At 36.7% G+C, this 22,188-nt stretch overlaps 1 protein-coding gene across 1 annotated transcript; it reads left to right on the plus strand.

Moving 5' to 3' along the window:
- The first annotated feature begins 6,504 nt into the window (after nt 1-6,504).
- On the plus strand, nt 6,505-22,188 carry LOC139130688 (beta,beta-carotene 15,15'-dioxygenase-like). The gene is made up of 8 exons (XM_070696439.1): nt 6,505-6,946; nt 14,994-15,397; nt 17,037-17,178; nt 17,819-18,270; nt 18,818-18,932; nt 19,285-19,370; nt 19,837-19,948; nt 20,436-22,188. Exons 1-8 carry the CDS (start codon nt 6,838-6,840, stop codon nt 20,579-20,581), a joined length of 1,566 nt encoding a protein of 521 aa, XP_070552540.1. The 5' UTR covers nt 6,505-6,837; the 3' UTR covers nt 20,582-22,188.

The following is a 22,188-nucleotide window of genomic DNA, read 5'->3' on the forward strand; positions in this document are numbered from 1 at the left end:
ATTTACAACTTTTTTTTTTTGGTCCTTCCTATTATAAAAGTCTTTGTTCTCAAAGCAATGTCACGCGCATTTACTGCAGCCATGTTGATCTTGCTGTGCGTATATCGCTGGTAAATCCGATTATTGATGATCAGTTTCTCTGCGCTGGTCTTGAAATTCTTCACTGGTCTTTTGAGCTCTACAAGTCATTTTTTTCAAATTTTGAGTTCTCTTTAATTAATTTTAAATTGTGCGGGTATTCTTCTATTCTTTCTATTGTTCAATTATTCTACAATAATAATAATATCCATTCTACCATACCAATGTCTTCAAATTCTGACATGGACGTGTCATAAAATCTACATGCCGCACTGTGTAACTATGAACAAATATCTCAGAAAGTTTTCGTAATTCTTGGCATCAGGTAAGTTCATTTCAAAAACATCTGCCTCTGCTGATCTCAAACGAACAGTTTCTCTTGCACATACCGATCCAGTTAAACCTACGATTACTTTGGGTCTCACAAATACAAAATGATTGTCTTCATCTGTCACAAGAGTTTCACTGGTACCATTCTCCGCTGACACAGTTTCACCTGCTTTTGAAAATATTCGATGGGATGCAGGCCCGGGGGATGCAGTAGTTTGTTTGGTACACTGTTTTCTCAGGCCAGTCTCATTATATTCAGCAAGATGGCCTCAACATCAGCTAACGTGAGAATTATGACATTTTTAGTCAACGATTTAAAACATTTCATATATTTCGAAAGTTTAAAAACAAAGAAATAAACAGAATTTTTCTTGAAATGGTTCTTCACAACAATCTTATCTGACATTGAGAAAACGAGCACTAATTTAAGCTTGAGATATAACTCAATACGAAAACATCAAGCATCGACTGGACCGGTCGATGATTGGTCGATTACGACACCACGCACCGAATGTCACAGGTTTAGAGTCCGTTTGCAGTGATTGACTCGCTAAATAACGAATCTGGCTTCTCCTTACTTCTTGAGGGAAGATGACTATTATCAAACCAATGCAAAAGGAGAGCCGGGATACATATAACAGCAGGGCGACCGATGAAGGGGCCCAGCTTTGGACCCGCCGAATCATACATACTATCTCATGATGTCAGTCACACGCTTCAGCAAGTGAAGAGGAATTTTCAATTAGTAGAGGATAAGTCTGAGTCTAGCGATAAGAAAATAGCAACGAAGGAAGACCGAAAAATACTAGATCAAGGAAAAAGAGCTCGACTGATGCAGAGAGTTGAAAACACACTGTAAGATGAATTAACAGATGCAAATAATGGATCAACATTTGTGGATCACACAAACCAGTCATGAAACAGACTCATCGTGGTCACCGATTGACCACCTTGGTAATGACCAGCTTATCAAAATGAGCTATCGTCATCATGCTGAGCCACTTCAATTCTTATTGAATCATCACTGTTTTGCCGAAAATCCTGCAAAGAGAATTATTGCATTATTAGAGAATTTTTCCCACTCTAAATCTAACATGTCGACAGACAGTTGAAATGTTTGGCATGTTTGGTCCGTATTTGAAACTCTAAAGTGCAGACACAACTTCCGAAACCGTTAATAATATAATTCTCAAGAAACGATTTCATCTGCTATGTTCAGGCAGTAAAAATATTACAGCTGTAACACACACATATGATGTTATCGGCTGAATGTAATTTCAGTACTTGAGAGAGGATTAAAGCAAAGCCGGCAGTTTTACATGCCATATGTACTCATCAGTCAAGTTCATCATCACATTTCTTTGAATTTTGCTAAATGGTTGTTTATTGACTTGTCGTTCGCTAGTCCTTTTGCCAAATGGCTTGAAACTTTTTGGTTTTCTGTAATGTTTGGTTTTATTTATTTACTTATTGTTTGGTCAAAGTGTTAATGTGCTTTGTAACATTCATGAGAGTAAAATATATTTTATCAAATTGTCATGTACATGCACAGAATGCAATTTATTTATTTATTTATTTATTTATTTATTTACGGTATGAAAACTTTGTTTCTGCAATAGTGTTCATAAAGAAATTGCCAAAACTTGTTAAAGAAGCCAGAGAGAAAATGAGACAAACAAACCAGATATGTAGAGATTAAATTTCCATTTGTTTAAAAAATAAACTCTATCGCTCGAGTATATTTTGACAATGGCATTATTTTCTTGCAATAAAAATAGATTTGTTATTGATTGAGTCCACTGTTTTGTATACATAATAGAATAAGCTTCTTTACAGATTCTCGCCAATAATTAATACCCTATAGAATAGAGAGTAGATGTTTCTCATGCTTGATCAGGCAAGTATACCAATTTTTCTATCAGGAAATATCGTGTACTTGGTATACATATATCAAATTGTGCCACATTTTTAATGAAATTGTACCATTTTATAATCTGTGGTGTTTTTCATTCTTTTCTATTCTATTTGCATCATTTCATAACTGTACCAAATGCTTCAGTACATTTCCTAAAAATTGAATTGCCCTCTTCTTCCGCTCCACATTTTGAGCGACCCCCTTGTAGCTTTCAATTTTTTGAGTGACCCCCAGGCCGTAAATAACAGTAGCTCCCATACCGTACAAGGGCTCAGGTCTGGCTTGCAACTCTGTCTCATATCACAGGGAAATTTTATAACATCATTAAGTCAATTTATTTAAATTCGAAGGGTTGCATTAGGGTGAAAGAGGGACTCACTGAACAGTTTCCCATGGAGAGAGGAATAAGGCAAGGTGACGGCTTAAGCCCACTGCATTTTAACCTATACATTAATGACATAAAAGATTCACTTAATTGTGTCACCAATGACCCACCAACTTTATTACGGAGTACTTTATCATGTCTACTTTATGCCGATGACTTACTTCTACTATCTGAGACACCTACTGGGCTACAGAATGCTATAAATTCAATAGGGCATTATTGTGAAAAATGGCATTTAGGCATAAACTTTCTCAATCAAAAATCATGGTTTTCAACAAATCGGGGAAAATTTTCAACAAATTTAAATTTACTATACATGGTAATGAGTTGGAAAATGTGTCAACATATACTTACCTAGGCATAAAGTTAAATATTACAGGAAAACTAAACAGAGCACAAATTGATTTGAAAAACAGAGCTATGAAGGCATGTTTTAAATTGAGACAGTTACTCTTTGCAGAGTCAAATATTTCAATTAAGGTCCATTTACAAATGTTTGATGCCATGATAAAACCTATTCTGCTATACTGTACAGAAGTATGGACTGCGGACATATGCACAAATGCAAAAACCATTCTCACAAACTTAACAAACACAATTGAAAAGTTACACATTAAATTTTGCAAGCACATACTTAAAGTGAATAATAAAGCATCCAACATAGCATGTTTAATGGAACTGGGTAGAGATATCCTCTAATTGTTTCAAGCATAACACAAATGGTCAAATATTGGTTAAAAATAAGTAAGAAAGCAGATACAACACTGACTCGTGAGGCTTATGATCTGGGTTGTCAACTGGACAATGCACATACAGATAATTGGGTGTCAGGAATTAAACAATCCTTGCTGCTCGTAAATATTGGAGATGCCATGGATGTAAAGATAGAAAATGACAAACAGTTTAAAACTAATTTCAATGTAAAACTTAAACAGCTATTTGAAAATTGTGCATTTGAATCGATTCATGATGATACCAGACAAGGGCACCATAAAAATAAACTTCGCACATACAGAGAGTTGAAAAAAGATTTCTCTCTCGAAAGCTACCTTCATGTTATAAAAAACCCAGATCACAGATCAGCCCTGTGCAAGTTACGCATTAGTGCACACATACTACACATAGAAACAGGTAGATATAGAAACCTTGATGTCATAGACAGAGCATGCCCAATTTGCCAAAACAAACAAGTAGAAGATGAGATACATTTTCTTTTTCATTGCGAAGGATACACAGACATTAGACATGATTTTTTCAGTAAACTAAACATTTAAATTTTGTAAAAACGCATTCAGAGGCACACAAGACCTTGTATAAGCATCTTTTCAAGGACAGATAAAGCATCACTATGTGAATTGGGAAAATACATACATACATGTTTTAAACTCAGACAAGACAAAATGAAAAAGACAAAGTAAACTATTTATGAACCTTTAACATGTTGACCTCATGTATAGATATTTATATTTATATATATATTATATATACTCTTTCATTGTTGTTTTTGCAAAACCTTTATTGTACTTTATGATCAAGATCCCAACTGGGATACGATTTCAATAAAGGCTTACTTTACTTTACTATCTGAAACTAGGACTAAACGTTCAAGGGTCACGATGGACCGTTCAAACGCGATTTTTTCATGCCAGTATTTGACCTGAGACGTTTCAGAAGCTTTCAATAGACCCTACAGTGTGTGAATCTATCTTACATACACATCTCCCGGGAATCTATCTATCTATCCATCCATCCATCTATGCATCCATCTATCTGTGAATCTGCATATATTATACACGCATTATGTAGATCGATATACTGATGGACAGATAAATATATAGATATACACACCCTGATTCCTGCTCAAAGTCAGGCAAAAAGTCTTGGAGTTATCCTGGATTCTGGTCTTACGATGTACCCTCATGTCAACAATATCTGCCGCTCAGCTATTTTTCACTTACGACGCATTGCAAATATTCGCAAATATCTTTCTAGATCAGACACGGAACAGTTGATTCATGCTTTTGTGACATCACGCATTGATTCATGTAATTCGCTTCTTTACGGTCTTCCGAAATATTCAATTGATCGCCTTCAACGTATCCAGAATGTAGCTGCCAGAATTGTAACTCGCTCAAGAGTCACTGAGCATATCACCCCGATTTTGTTTCAGTTGCATTGGCTGCCTGTGTCTCAACGTATTGTTTTTAAGATTCTTATCTTCACCTATAAATGTATCCATTCACTCGGTCCAACTTATCTTTCTAGCATGGTTAATTTGTACGTCCCAACCCGTAATCTAAGGTCCGCTGACCAATTTAAACTGTGTCAAAGCAGGTCGCGCACAAAGAAATATGGGGACCGTGCGTTCAGTATTGCCGCCCCCTTTTTATGGAACAATCTTCCAATTGAGGTTCGTCGCTCCCCAAGCCTGACAAGTTTTAAATCAAGTCTTAAAACATTTCTTTTTAATTCTGCTTTTAACTGAACTCATCCATTGTATTTTTTTATGTTTTTGTTTTGTTTTTAATTCTTGTAACCTTTTTTTTAAATTGATTGTATTTTACCCAGCGTCTCTGATCACACTATTTGTGTGGATTTAGTCGCTTTATAAATGAATAAATTATTATTATTATTATTATTATTATTATTATTATTATTACACACCATGCTACTGGAGCTTATAGAATAAGTTGGCGCTGGTCGGCTCTACCTTTATTATGGGTGGGGGATGCGCTCTAAAATATCACTTGCAAACAGAGGGGCCTGGGGGCACTGACATGTTGGTTAAAGCTGAAGGGGCTGCAAAAAATCCTAAATTTTAGCCCGTGTATCATATAAACTTTTGAAACTTAAGAAATCCCAAGCACATCGATATCTGTGGCTATACATATGGAATTATGCAGAAGCTACATTTTGGTTACTTATAGCATTAAGGCCTAAAGGGGCGCTGAAAACGTTCCCTCATTTAAGCTGCAGCATCAAATAGAAATCTTATCAATTTTGATATTCATCTTATCTCTATTGACAGGGGTAATGATGGGACATTATTATGTGCCTAATATAATTGAATAAAGTGTTCGTGACACTGCGTGTTTAAGTCACTCAAAGTGGCCACCTATTAAATGACTCTTTTAAGCGTGGTCCTAGTGCTCTCAATTCGTTGTATCAGGAAGAGACTTCCCCTCCTAACCCCCCTGACTAATTGGGTTAACCCATGTAACTGTGTCATTTAAGTGTACATAATTTCAGTTATCAATCGATAATTCATATTTACAACATTGATAACAGTAAGGTTAAAGCTATAAAAGTCTAGGCCTATTGCAAAGCAACATTCGCAGAGCGCAGTCATGCGAGGTCGTGGTCATGCGAGGCCGACAATGAACTCAGTTGACCTCATTCCCATGGTGTAATGCTACCACGAGAAACACAGTAAATGCAAGGAGGACAATGAGGTGAAGCTTCATAATGTGATAATCCATACACAACATTGAATACATAGTCCATAGCGGTCACAAATTATAGAATAGTTCATAACTCGACGGCGTATCTACTAAATGCCATTAGATCTGGCATCATTATACAACAATACCGCTGAAACATGAAGCAGAAATCGGTTGCCTCTTTTTATTTTACCGTGTCACACGTCATTGTTAGAAATCAGCAAACCTGAACTTCGTCATCACACAAGGTGAAAGCTATAAATAGTCTATTGCAAGGCAACCTTAATAGCCGAGCGGGGTCAACTCGCGGTCATCCGTGTCAGACAGTGAACCCAGTTGACCTCATCACCACGGTGACATACTGCCACGAGAAACACAGCAAATGTATTAGGATGGCAATAAAATCATAATCACTGCTGTATGTGAAGTGAGCACAAAGAAATATCACTGTAGGGTTAAATTTATCACAGAAATATGCAGCAATGCAAAACATTGATGATTATACTTCAGTCACGTGGCTTGTCAAGTGTTCACACATCAATATACATGTATGAAGGTCGCATTAATTGTAATGTGTAACCAGTTCACCGGGTGGTATACAGTGGACCGTTATATCTATAGTAGCAATCCTACATCATACATGCGTACCATTCGTGAACACCGACGTCGACCGACATAAAGACTCAACAATGGCGGGGACAGACAACAGGGAGAGTTATAGCAAAGCTATTTCACAGCTTTTTACCGCCTTACCAGCGACGCAGGAATACCCTGAGCCCCTGAACACAACAGTGAAGGGTATGTACTATGATGTACTTTGTTAGATTGACCATGTGGCTGGTTAAAGAACGTAGAACTTATGGCGACGATTAGTTTCAATCAAGTGCTTACACGATATGTGTAGCTGGTGAGTGTAAGGGTTCAACTGTAGCGATTCTTCAAACATTACAACGCCAGCAATGATTGTATTTACCATTCAGTGTTTGATTTTATCGTAAATACACGGTTTTTCTCTAGCCGGCCATAGCACGGATTCATTGCAGTCCCTGGCACGACGGTGTAAAGGCAACTTTCCTGAAACCCTTCCAATTTATATGACAGACAAAACGTGGAATATTAATTCATACACACTCCGTCATCTCGATAAACGTTTCCAATTTTTTCATATGACAGACGAATTATTGATTATTATGAATCGTTATATGATCGAAATCTCGCGAAAACGTGTCGGTAAGAATACAGGCTAGATTAAGTTTAAATATGTTTGTCTCAGTATCCACCATACACGTTCACGGATGACATTGACAGCTGTATACACAGCATTGTATGGACCAGTATGCTATTTCATTCACAAGGAAACATGTAAACTACGCTATTGACAAGGTGCTCTTGAACTAAGTTGTCAACTCAGCGCTGCTTGAATATCACAAAATGAGTAAAGGTGGCGGGACCCACTCTTAAAATAATCATACTTAATGCGAAGTGATCACAAAGTCCAGTAAATTAAAGCAGACGTATCGGTGAACACGCCCAGCTGTATCAAAATCAACTGATAGTGGGTTTAGCTTTGATACAGTGAAGGCAAGTTTTACATTTTCGCACCAAGACGGATTTTTAGTCAAAAATTTATCGAGGTACTAGTTTACAAAATAAGAATCTGAACGAAGCGTTTAATGAGAGAGAGAGAGCAATATACTAGTGGAACAGGAGTTAATTTTCAACCAGTCACAAATACCATTGATCAGCTGCGTGTCTTCCGTATTGCAATGGAAACGTTTCTGCGCGTACGGCTAAAGGACGGAACAGCTTTGCATGGGAACAAAAGAGATATAACTCGATCGATTTACCCAATGTGTTACGTAAACGTAAACATGGAGAACATTAACAAACTTGACTATAGGTGCCACAATGGTGGGACACTCTGTGTGTGACATTTCAAAGGTATAGAATGTTTCAATTTTTTTGTCAGAAATTCTGTTCGCACATTTTTACATTTTTTATTTCTTTCAAATTTTTCAATTTGAATTATTTGAGAGAATATAATACAGTATTGTGATTTTATGGAGTGACCGTGGCTGCATGGAACAATTTTTTTTCTACGAAAACAATCAAGTTCAGTGAACTTTCTCCGACCGAAGGGTTTATTGTGTAAGCGAGTCGTGTATAAAGTCTGCCGCACAGGAGGGTAAAATGGCTGAGCAAACAGCCTCGAATGAAACTTACTCAGCTAATTTCTCTCGTGAGCGGCAGGCTTAAAGTTGAATGAAGGCCCCTTGACATGGCATAGATGTCTGCCAGGGCACTGTACTGTTCTCGCCGGCCGGCATTATACTGCGTACGTGTTTTAACAATCAATATGACACTGTGCTCAAAGTTTAATGACCTTTTCTGGTCGGCAGAAAGGACGGTGATCGAATTATGTCATTGGTTAAGGTAGTTCACGCCTCGAAACAAGCGTTTCTCAAGAAATCTTTAAATCATTCTCTTACTAAATTAAGAACAAAAATCAGGGATCACCGAGAAATGTACGTTTGGTACAACAAAAACAAATCACATAGCATTTAGGAACTAGGTCAGTTTCTTCAGCCGGGGTGCATTTAGATCCATGGAGAGGGTCACGGGTGGCCCTAAAACGAAGGGGGAAGGGGGATACGAAGGGCTTATGACCCTAAAACCAAGGGGGAAGGGGGATACGAAGGGCTTATGACCCTAAAACCAAGGGGGAAGGGGGATACGAAGGGCTTATGACCCTAAAACCAAGGGGGAAGGGGGATACGAAGGCTTATGACCCTAAAACCAAGGGGGAAGGGGGGATACGAAGGGCTTATGACCCTAAAACCAAGGGGGGAGGGGGATACGAAGGGCTTATGACCCTAAAACCAAGGGGGAAGGGGGATACGAAGGGCTTATGACCCTAAAACGAAGGGGGAAGGGGGATACGAAGGGCTTATGACCCTAAAACGAAGGGGGAAGGGGGATTACAATGGGATTATGATATTCACATTCTAAGTAGATAAAACTTGGATAACACCATGTAAAAATAAAAAATTGTCCTGACCATGAAAAAAATATGAAGAAAGAAATATTATCCTCACACTTAAGAACCATATGCATGATCAATAGGCCTAACTATCACTGATGCAGTGAAGTGGGATATGATATTCACAGTAATAGAAGAAAACACTTTGATAGCGATGTGCACAAATGAAATATTGTCCATACAATTAAGGGACTTATGTTATTGGGCGACCCTGGGGTTTATGTACAATACAATATATACAGGCACTCACGCCATGCTTAAGGCAGAGCCTATAACTATCACTGAAGTCATGAAGAGGGATATGATATTTAAGGTGTAAGCAGAAAAAAGTTTGATAAAAAATGCAAAATTAAATATTATTCTCATGCTTAAGGGACATATCTTTCTGCACGAGGGGGTTTACGTACAATGCAATCTGTAAAAGTACTACTATCATACAGATCTGGGGCCTTTTAGCTATAACTGATGCCACGAAGGGAGCATGATATTCTCAGAATTAATATTGAACACACTGACAGCAAGATTCAAAAATGAAATATTGTCCTAAGGCATAAGGCACTTATGCTATAGGACAAGGGGGGGGGGGACTTAGTATATAATGTACAATATACAGACACTAACGCCACACTGAAGTCAGGGCCTATAACTTTAAATAATGCCATGAAGGGGAACATGATATTCTCAGTAGAGAACGCATTGATTGCAAGATGCAAAAATGAAATATTGTCCTCACAATCAAGGGACTTATATTATAGGACGAGGGGGAGGCTTTGTGTATAACGTATAATATAGAGGCACTGGCACCGTACTAAAGATAGGGCCTATAACTATAAATTTTGTCGCAAAGGGGCACATCATATTCTCAGAGTTAGTAGCGAAGAGTTTGATAGAAAAATGCAAAAACATTATACACTAAGCCTTCCCCCTTCATCCAATAACGTAAGTCCCTTATACCTAAGGACAATCATATAGGTTAACTGTGCATATTTCTACCAAACTGTTCGCTACTGACACTGTGAATATCATGTCCCCCTTCGTGGCATCAGTGAAAGTTATAGGCCCCACTTTCAGTATGGTTCTAGAGTTCATGTAGTATGAATTGTACTTAAATCCCTCCCTCTTCGTCCTATAACACCAGTCCCTTAAGCCTGAGGACAATATTTCTTGTTGTGAATATTGCTAATAAAGTATTCTCTGCTGACACTACGAATATCATGTCCGCCTTCATGGCTTCAGTGATAGTTACAGGCTTTGTCCTTAGTATGGCTGTATATTATAAATTATTCACAAAGCCCCTCCCCCTTCGTCCTACTATATAAATCCCTTAAGCTCGAAGAGAATATTTCTTTTCTGCATATTGTTATCAATGTGTTCTCTACTGACACTGAGAATATTATGTCCCCCTTCGTGGCAAAATTTAAAGTTATAGGCCCTGTCTTCAGTATGGCGCTACTGCCTTTATTATACATTATACTCAAGGCCCCCCCCTCCGTCCAATAACGTAAGTCCCTTATGCCTGAGGACAATATTTCATTTTTGCATCTTGTTATCAATGTGTTTTCTACTTACACTGAGAATATCATGTCCCCCTTCGCGACAAAATTTAAAATTATAGGCCCCGTCTTCAGTATGGCACTAATGCCTCTATATTAAACATAACACACAAAGCCCTCCCCTTTTGTTCATGCACATAAGTCCCTGAAGCGTGAGAACAATATTTCATTTTTGGATGCTTTTCTCAGAGTGATTCTTCTATTACTATGAATATCTTGTCGCCTTCATGCCATCGGTGATAGTTATGGGCCCCCGATCAGTATGATGCTGGTACTATTAAGTAATATTGCACTGAACACAAAGCCCTTACCTTCGGCCAATAGATAAGTACCTTAAGTATAAGGATAATGTTTCATTTTTTGCTCACGTGTCGACACACGTGAGCATATGTCGCAGCGATGTCTGTCTGTCTGTGTGTCTGTCTGTCTGTGTGCTCAATATCTCAAAACCGGCTCATCAGATCAGAATCAAATCTGGTACATAGATTCAGTTTGCAAATGGCAAGAACTGAAAGTTTTGGTGGATGTGGCTTGCTTACTTTTTGGTCATTAGCATAATTAATGATTTTAGAAAAAACGGATATATATTGAGAACGACTGCACACAATTTGATGAGATTTGCTGCAAGTGTTGATCACATCAAGATATATCAGCTGTGAAAGTTATTAAGGGATGACGTGAAAGATAATTACTAATTTGCATATTTAATGAAATTTCGTAATTAGGGGTATATATCTGAATTTACTCAATCAAAATTGGCGAAACTTGGTATCCATATTGAACATACTATGATTTAACATTATTGAAAGTCATTAAGCATTTTTACTTCATCCAACTCGTAATTTGCATATTTAATGACCTTTCGAAATTAAGGATATATATTTGAATTTACAAAACTAAAATTGATGAAACTTGCTATGTACATTAAAGATACTATGATAGAACATTATTAAATGTCATTAAGCATTTTTACTTCAGCCAATTCCTAATTTGCATCTTTTATGAACTTTCCTAATTAGGGGTAATCATCTGAATTGACAAGACTAAAGTTGACAAAACTGGCTATGTACATTAAAGATACTATGATAGAACATTATTAAATGTCATTAAGCATTTTTACTTCAGCCAATTCCTAATTTGCATCTTTTATGAACTTTCCTAATTAGGGGTAATCATCTGAATTGACAAGACTAAAGTTGACAAAACTGGCTATGTACATTAAAGATACTATGAAAGAACATTATTGAAAGTCATTAAGCATTTGAACTTTAGCCAATTCCTTATTTGCATATTTAATGAACCTTCATAATCAGGGATATTTATCTGTATTGACTAGACCAAAGTTGACAAAAGTTGCTATGTACATTAAAGATACTATGACACGACGTTATTGAAAGTCATTAAGCATTTTTACTTCATGCAGCTCCTAATTTGCATATTTAATGAATTTTTAGCTCATATTTGGTTTATATATAAATACCCAAAAGAGCTTATATGATGAGTCTGAGTGGCTTCTGTATGTCTGTATATTTGTGGGTATGTATGTGCGGATGTATGTCCGTCACACACAAAGGCTCCCATACCGCCAAAGCTACTGTCTCAGTATTTGGTGTACAGGTAGATGTAGGGGTTGAGATGTGAATTTGTTCAAATGAACACATCAGTGTCGAAAATGTGCAAATGAGGTAAGAAAAAGGGAAATACTGCAAGTGTGCAGGAGTGGTGGCAGTGAACTGAATCAGCCCACACATCTGAATAAGAGGATTTTGACCTTTAACCTATTTGTATGCAGGGTAGCTATTATGTTTGGGAGTGGTAGCAGAAACTGAAACAGCTAACTGGTCATTTCCTTTCATTGTTTATGAACTGTGACATATTAACAGATCTGCTGAAACCATGGATGTCTATTTTTGTACATTCAGATTCTCTGCTATGCATGTTGCTAAAGTTGACCTTCAGTACCTAAAGTTTCAGACCTTATTTACTTTTGTCATTCTTAATTTTCTGGTTTAAATATTTCTTGTTGATTTTCTGGTTGTACTGTGCAGAAATTGTCATAACATCAACATATAATTTTCCTGCACTGAACAGATAGAAATAACACTTATTGTTGATCTTTGGTATGTACCAATTCTGATCAAATTTGAGCGACACCGTATAATTGCGGTATTTTTTTTATTAGGGATATATATTTGAATTTACATGACCAAAATTGATGAAACTTGCTATGTACATTAAAGATACCATTATGTAGGCTAACATTATTGAAAGGCATTAAGCAATTTTGCTTCAGCCAATTCCTAATTTGTGTATTTAATGAGCTTTCCTAATTAGGGATATATACCGTACTTGGATTTATTTGATCAAAGTTGGCATAACATGCTATGTACATTGATGATTATACCAGGTTATACCAATATTGGAAGTCATTTCGCACTTAAGTTTTCATGTCAGCTAATTTATAGTTTGCATATCTAATGAGCTTTCAAAGTTTGGAATATTCAGTTTGAAGGACTTGGCAAGAGGCAATTACACTTGCTATATAAAGAGGTGATACAGTGACAGCAGTCAAAGAAATTAATTATTTCTATTACAGCTAACTGCGTATTTGAATACTTAATGACCTATAGAGTTAATCTGTGGTGAATATTGTTCATTATGTTGATCATAATACTTTCAATGAAGTTGCAAACATGTGGCAAAGGTTCAAATTCACACATAACTGCAATATATAATGAAACACGTGAGCATTTACAGTTCATATCTGGTTGCATATTGTTGTTAAAGTGTCCTCTACTACCACAGTGAATATCATGTCCCCTTCATGGTATCAGTGGTAGTTATAGACCCCCACCAGATTAGTGCCAGTGCGTGTATATATTCCATTGGGCATAAAGCCCCCTCCTCCTTGGTCTACTAACATACGTCCCTTAGGAGTGTGGATAATATTTCATTTTTGCATATTTTAATCAAAGCTGGGACAATATTTCATTTTTGCATGGTGTTGTCAAAGTTTTATGTACTTACAATGAGAATACCATAGCCCTTCACCTTTTTTACTTTGGTAATAGAGGTCCCCATGTTGTTGAATTTATACTCACAATTTGAATTTATACATACAATCTGATTCAATACAATATAAAGTATTATCATGGTTATCACGGTGAGGTAGAGTAACCGTGGTATTATATTAAATACAATACAATAAAATATTGACCGAACAGCGGGAGGTAAAAGCAGAGGATTAAAACACGGACGTTTCGGGTTAAGCTCTTCGTCAAAACACGTTCAGTAACGTGGAAATACAAGTGTGAAGAACAACCAGTGTATAACAGAAAGATCGAATTCATTGAATAAAACGTTCGCTTCAGCTAGTGCCAGAGTGCCAAGTTTAAATATCGTGTCCTTTTTTGAGTTTTTGACGGGTGGAGTCATGAGTGCAGTAACTGCCATATACCGACCGCGGTGGGGTGTACCGGTGGTGCGTTGTACAGAAATGTTTGGCCACCGGGTATGTAAGGTTTTTTGGATGAAACATCAAATGTCTGCACTTAATGGATAGATTCACAGGCTTTGTCTCTTGCAATATCAGCATGACTTGGTGGAGATCCACCATCTTTCATAAAGCAAGTTGAAAATCAGCGCGACTGATTTAATGTGAACTCCTGAATATTAGACAATGCCATTAACACCATGAATACTAAAAAATGTATTTTATTATTTTGTTTGTTGTTTACATCCTGATTTTTTCCCAGCCCATAGCTTTTTCAGCTGTAAGGTTCTATGATTCGTGTAGTCTGTTTATGACTAATGTTTGAACCCATGAAAAACTATAGCCCTATTGAGAAACTCTCACCAGCGATATTCTTTGAATAAATAAATGGATGTGTGCAGAAAATGCAATAAATCACTCAAATCTTGAAATTTCACTGTGAAATGATTGTAATACATGTTCCTTTGTTTGTTTGTTTGTTTGTTTGTTTGTTTGTGTAATGTTCTGACATACGAAAATACTCTTCAGTGATGTATAGAAGACGTAATGATTATGTAAATCAGGATATTCATAGTTATTTCTAATGGTTGGGAAATTGTGATTTTGTGTAAACCGGATCTGTGTATTTGATGTCTGGCTACAAATTGCTACTACCATTTGTCGAGATCGAAAATAATATTTGCAACCTTGTCGATCAATGGAGATACAACGGAACCAGAATCATTAACGCAATGCAATTATACGATGCTTTGTCAATAGGACGCATACCGGAGTGGATATCTGGAAGTTTACTTCGAAATGGTCCGAGTGTCTTCCAAGTTGGTAACGACAAATACAATCACTTTTTTGATGGACTTTCCAACATACATCGATTCAATATTCAAAATGGCCGTGTCACTTATCAGAGTAAATTTTTACGAAGTGATGATTTCAAGCGTGCTACTGGTGCTGACCGCATCGTACTCTCAGCATTCGGCACATTTGCCTATCCAGATCCATGCAAGAACATCTTTCAGCGGTTTTTCTCGTACTTCAAAATGGGTGACGTTACCGACAATGGAGCTGTCAATATAGTTAAGATGGGTGAAGACTTCTGTGGAATCACGGAAACTCATAAAATCAGGAAAGTTGATCCAAAAACTCTGGCTACGTTAGGAGAAAAGGTAAACGGTCTTTGTTTATTGAAGTCCCATTAGCTGCATCTTTTTCGCATCTTTTTTAATAAGACTATTTGAAATGCAACTTGCGTGAAAATGCTTCCCAGTGTCAGCACAGAATGTTTTGCAAACATTAGTGGTGAACACACAACTTTGATTTTAACAGCTAAATTAATGTTTGAGTTGCAACTCAAATATTGCAGTGGTAAATACCGCAAAATGTCCATCATCATGGATGAAAATTGTAAAATTTTGAGATAACGGGAATCAAAATATCTTGGTGAAGATTTGATGGTATATCTGTAAGTAAAATGCAAACAGATACAGCTAATGGGACTTAAAAAAGAGATGATACGTGCTGGTATTATGTGAAACCTATCAGTCTGTCAATTCAATAATCTGTACCCCATTCCCTCAATCAATATAAGATTATTCTACTTTTCTCTGATGAAATTCACTCCATTCTGACAATGAATGAGCCCGCATTTTGACGAAATGAGAAAAGTTTGACGAAAACAACAACGTTCCACAGTTCTCTACTCTGAGTGGAAAATACCTCAAACAGCAGACGTTTAAATCAATTCATGAAGCTCACCGGGTTTAAGATTTCAATTGATGTCAGATTAATTTATTTGGAGTGTTTCGGGGGAGGGGGGGGGGGTCGTGATCTGTGTACTTTGAAGAAAACATGGAGTTGGTACAGCTTCAGGGTCATAGTTTAAAATTTCACCAAAGGTCGAAGGTCGGTCCATTAGTACAGTTCACAATCAAAATGTGTCCTTACAGGCTTGATACGTGATATCACCAGTGAAGGACATTCCAATGTACCTATTGATGTTTTAATTTTATATGTACCACTCACGTATCTCAAGGATCAGCAGACAAAAGCCAAACTATTAATAGAGATGCTCAATGTAAAATGCTTTGTTGTATCTTTGTTTCTTTGTCCTTTGCTGGTTTAGAAGTTCAAAAATTAACAATATATGTCTCCATGGCAACATTTTGAAACCATTAGAACGTTAATGTGACATCGTGGATTTGTAGCATACATTATTTGTAGTTTCCCAGACAGAAAAATATTTAATTCTGCATGACAGAGTAACATAACTAAGAGATGTAATCTTACCTACCAAGGGACAAAGACGATATGACCCACCCATTCATACTTAGCATTCAAAGTTGGGCTATGTAGGTCTGATTGAGGAGATGCATAAAGTATGACTTTAATAGTGTTATTACTTTGTACTTGAAGAAATTCTATGCTCAAAGGCCTAATGCCCTGCTATTGCATCAAGCACTTCAATTTCCTTTGCATTGACACTTCAATTTCCTGTCAAGGCAGTCGTAATAATCTTGGGTGTTTATGTATGATATATATGTATGTGTGTGTACAAACACACACATGTGTGTCACTGTGTGTCAGTGTATGTGTATATATATATGTGTGTGTGTATATATATATATATATATATATATATATATATATATATATATATATATATATATATATATATAATGTGTGTGTGTGTGTGTGTGGGGGGGGGTGTATTTGTCTGTGTGTGTATATACACGCATGTGTTTGTATGTGGGATGTATCAATAGTTGTTGCTTATCTTTTTTCATGTCATTACCACACTCTCTACAGATTGACTATGCTGACGTTGTGTCGGTGAATGGTGCATCAGCTCATCCACACATAGACAATGATGGAACGGTCTACAATATTGCCATAAAGTATGGTTTATACAGCACCTATCATATTGTCAAGATACCACCTGCAGACAAAGGTACAACAATAGGCTTCTTGTTGATGGGCAACTATAATCGCTTTGATATGTGATGTCAGCTTAGTTAAATATATACTAGACGAAGGTCAACAAGTTCAGTTGTAACAGAAAAAGGTTAAATGTCAATGACCAAACATTGTATATCAAAAGGTTTGAGTCATATCGCATGTTGGGCAGTCAGATCAATTTAATTCTATCTAAAAAGATCCCAAAAAATTTACATTAAATTTTTAAGAAACAAAAGAATGAACATGACTTTTCGATCGTCGTATATAAGCACCCGCTCATCATGTATTTTGTGTTTCTCTCACTTGATTTTTCCTGAGGCTTGAAAGTTTATTAAAAACGAAAAAAATCAAAAATAATTAGTGACTAGGATTTTTTCTGTGTGTAATCAAATTTTGACTATAGCAACTTCGCGAAAATGAACAATGCAAAACCCAAAATTGATGAGAGGGCGTCTACAATCATTATTGTCATTAAGTTATGTGGGGGAAATAACGTCAACATATCGAGCAAGACTTGACTAGGTGAGATAAGCGATCAGATAAAGATATAATATGTGAACATAGATGAAGAAAATCAGAATAGAAATTATTTCCATGAAACAAAGTAGATGTACAATCTTTTCTCTCATTAGGATGTGAAAATCCTCTGCAGAAAGCCACGATTGCTTGCACAGTACCAATGAGTTACAGTCATCCAGCATATTATCACAGCTTTGGAATCTCAGAAAACTACTATATCTACATAGAACAACCACTAGTTGTGAACATCTGGAAGGCTCTCCTTTACAAACCTTTCAAAAAGCCAGTTCGTGATTGTATTGAGTGGCACCCAGAATGGAAAACGTACTTTCATATCATTCGACGAGATACTGGAGAAGAGTTGGAGACAAAATACATGACTGAGGCGATGTTTCTCTTCCACCACGCCAATGCATACGAGAAAGATCATCATCTGATAATTGATGTATTTGGTTATCACGATAGTGATTTGATTGACAAATTGTTCATGAAATCAGCTCAAGATGGCAACCCGTTGAATTTGGCAGAACCCTGGAGATTTATTTTGCCGTTAAATGTGAAAAAGGTGCGTAAAAAACCCAGGTGGGTAGGGGGAGGGGGCATTGCCATAGAAAGGATGTATACCGTGTAAAACCCAGGTGGTAGGGGCAGGGGACATTGCCATAGAAAGGATATATACCGTCGTTTACACCCTCCTTTCCGCCTCATGTAGATTTTTGACCGAGAAAATAATGAGATTGTAGACATTTGATTCATGCTTTTACCTCCAACACGATTTTGCCTCACCACTTTGTAAAATATGTGCAGTTTTTGACGCAATGTTCGGGCCTAAACGTGGACTTTGACCGCAGATTTTACGAGAAAAATGTTGAGTTTGTTCTGTCCATGGTAAAACACAGGTTTAGCCACGATCAGGGTTGCTGAATCAAATAGCAAATTATAGCGTTTAATTGGGTGTTAACATTTCAATTTCCAAAGTTTTGTTGAGCTGTCATGCAGTTCCAGTAATGTTTAACACTAATCTTGGGTGACTTTTGTTGACCTCGACATCGAATGTATTGGTCATTGTGAATCGGTCATTATTTGACACGATCTACCATTTAACATTTCAGGATGCAACTGCCGAGGAAAATCTAGTAACTTTAGAAGGCACGACAGCTTCAGCAACAAAGCAGACGGATGATAGCATTTACTGTATACAAGAAAACATATTTGATATTGAATATGGTAAGTCACAAAATGATATTTTCCTGTGTGGTTTGTCAAGAAGCGCCATCAAACATCAATGTAATTGGTTAAGAACCGTCTACCAATTAAGTACTTGTACTATAGCATACATTCTGGAGTATCATAAGCGACATTGGATGCAACATAATTATGACTGTATTCATTGACAAAAACTCTCTTCATTTACTGTATTCATTGACAACAACTCTCTTCATTTACTGTATTCATTGACAACAACTCTCTTCATTTACAGTTAAGAAGAAAACACCCTCATCAAAGCGTACTTGTCATATTTTCTAGCAAACGCTTCCGTCTTTGATTGTCCTTAGTTTGTTTTGTTTTTGATTCACAGGTCTTGAATTTCCAACTGTGAATTACAGGCAATATAATGGAAAAGAGTATCGATATATGTATTGTTTTGGAGATGAATTCAAACAGGTAATAAAGAATTGAGTATTTTACCAATGTCTTTCATGCTATTTTTATTAGTTTTTACAACCATTCATCCCCATGGATCAGTTCCCATTCAGCCAAAATTAAATTATGTCGGTATTTACACTTCTTTCGCCGATAGCGTAATTGGAGTGCCCTATGCAGACGACTATTTATCAATCACTGAGTCTGCAACTCAATTAAAAACTTTCAAAGCTTTCAAAACTTGTCACATTCGCAAGAACATGCGTACATGTTTTGGAAACAATGTTAGGGTCAGCAGCTTTGAAATTGGAGTAGAAGATGGGTCGTAGAGGGCGTTCTTTTCAGCGAGACTCGAGCGCTTCCACCGACGACGCCGGACGGGTCGCCCTATCTGGCTTGCAATATTCAGTTAGGTACCCGAAAACTCGTTGATGTACGGGTGTATGTATTGTCAATAACTAATCACATTTATTAAAATCTCCTAAAGCTTTTTAAGGGAGACTGCAAAGAAAAGACTTACAAATCATGGGAGGAAGAGGACTGTTTTCCTGCTGAACCAATATTCGTACCGGCACCAGACGCAAAGAACGAGGATGAAGGTAAGCAGAGTCATAGAGATTTGCAGGAGATAGAGATACACAGTTGAAAGCCTGGAGTTTGTATGACTTCGGACATGAAAGCTTTTTAATATGTTAAACAACAACAACAACAACAACAACAGTAAGCAGATGCATCATGGAAGTGACTTGAAGTAAGTTAAGCTCTGTAAATGCGTGCGGAACTACCTGTGGTCTGGAAAGTCAAAATCACCAATTTCGCCAATTATAAAATTTGATCACAAAAAGAGTCGGTACCCATGACGGATCAAGTTTTTGGAATATTGAGAGCAACCAGCCAGAGTTGAAAGTTCAACAGAGAGTGCATACGTTTCTCTTCACTAGATCGGTAAGGTGTAACGAATGCTTATATCCTTATCCTTAACTTCGTCTTTATGTGAAAATAAATTTTAAATGAGTTCGTTTTATAATACATGAGTAACTCAAATCAATGTTATATTAATAATATGGACTGTTCATTTACTCTTAGGTGTAGTACTGTCAGCTGTTATGAATGTTGGTGACAAGCCGTCTTTTCTCCTGGTACTTGATGGTGAGACATTTGAAGAGATAGGACGTGCCGAAGTACCAGTACGTGTTCACTGGAGTGCCCATGGATTCTTCGAGCCTGAGTAAATTGCACAAAACACATACTGCGTTTCAAGGTCAGCAAGCTTCTAATGAAAAACAGAGCGATGTATTGCTCAGAAAGTTCATCATCTTCTCGTGTGTGCCATGTCGATTTTCATATTAGAAAAATCATCATCGTGTTGTTGCAATTGATTTGTTTTTAATGTGTTTATGTTGTGTAATAAGGCTAATTTTGTCTTGCCAATTTTATTCTCATGAGAAACTTGCACACAATGCAGTAAGTTTGCGAAATTTAATATTCAAAATGGTTCAGATAAAAGTTTGAAGTAACTTTAAACTTTGAATACTACTTGAGGCAAAATTGTTCAAAAATGACGCAACGTATGTTAATGATTACAAATGTTTATTGTTATTTGATCAAAACTTGAATTCCTTTTGTGTAATAAGGGACTCATCGTGATTGTCTCACAATGATTTACTAGCAACCAGTTCATCCTATCTGCATTGGTTGTGCAAAGCATATAAAATGCTCATCTTTCAGTGACTTGTTCATGTATTATCTTTAGAGTGGATACTTCTACTGTCTATGTATACTGTAAGAATTGATGATTTAAAATTTAACAAAATAATCTTCGTTTACTTTACAGTTGTGTTTGGTAAAAAGTAATTTCAAACGACAAAGGGAAGTACCGGTGTAGTCGTGTTTCTCTCGTCTAAGAAACAAGTGGTTTTGCTATCACTCTTAGACTATATATGGTATGAGCTTTCAAAGACAAGTCTTGTTCATCAAAAGCACAATGGAAGAAGCAAAGTTACATTGCTATCTTCTGCCACTGTTTTGTTTTACCACATCCTGTTTTCACACCTATTCCTAGATCCTTAGTTCCAGTTTTTGTTCCACCTTCATGTGGTAATTTGTCCATTTCATTTGTGCATCTAATGAAGGAAACCGGGCTCTTCCGAAGAACATGACAAATTTCAATATGTTGATCTAGTGTGTTACCAAAACCACATATTTCTTCAGCCTGGGTATTTGTTGCATCTGAAGTCATTTGCTAGGGAATTTCAGCTTTTTTATGCAATTGCGAGTGATAATGCATTACTATATTGTCCATGTTTACGTGTACGTCAGCAATTATAATGAACATTCAAGATTATTTACAAAATTTTATGGACACTGCGTGACCATTCGTTATCGGCAATATACAAGGGTTTATTTCAGAGTTATTTTAATTCTTTGAAAACATTATATGTCAAATTTACCCAGTGTAATAGTGAAAGAAGATGTGAGTAACAAACAGAGTTACCAAACACATTTCAAGTTTGTAATAATAGGAGACAAGTAAATATTGAATATTTGATTCTGGTGAATTTGTATGGAATACTGCGAAGAGAAACCGAGATTATAATGTCTGTCGTCGCTGTGAGTTTTAATGAGATCGTTCTGATCCCAATTCCGTCGTTCTGACTTTTATACAGGTCTTCTTTGATATGTGCGCTAAGGCCTCAATTTAGAATCGTTGTAAAGGTTGTTTACTGATAGTTACAAACTCTCTGTCATTTTAGCAGTACATAATTTGCATTTTACATTTACAGAATTGTATGCAATTAAGTTTTCTTCAAAATAAATGTACTAATTAATGCAAAAACAA

Source organism: Ptychodera flava, chromosome 4 (assembly GCF_041260155.1).
Source record: "Ptychodera flava strain L36383 chromosome 4, AS_Pfla_20210202, whole genome shotgun sequence".
Lineage (NCBI taxonomy): Eukaryota > Metazoa > Hemichordata > Enteropneusta > Ptychoderidae > Ptychodera > Ptychodera flava.

Coding starts and splice junctions, on each gene's coding strand:
- LOC139130688 (XM_070696439.1), top strand. CDS start 6,838: ATGGCGGGGACAGACAACAGGGAGAGTTATAGCAAAGCTATTTCACAG. Junction 18,271..18,817: donor TGCCGTTAAATGTGAAAAAG/GTGCGTAAAAAA, acceptor TTAACATTTCAG/GATGCAACTGCCGAGGAAAA. Junction 19,371..19,836: donor TTGGAGATGAATTCAAACAG/GTAATAAAGAAT, acceptor AATCTCCTAAAG/CTTTTTAAGGGAGACTGCAA.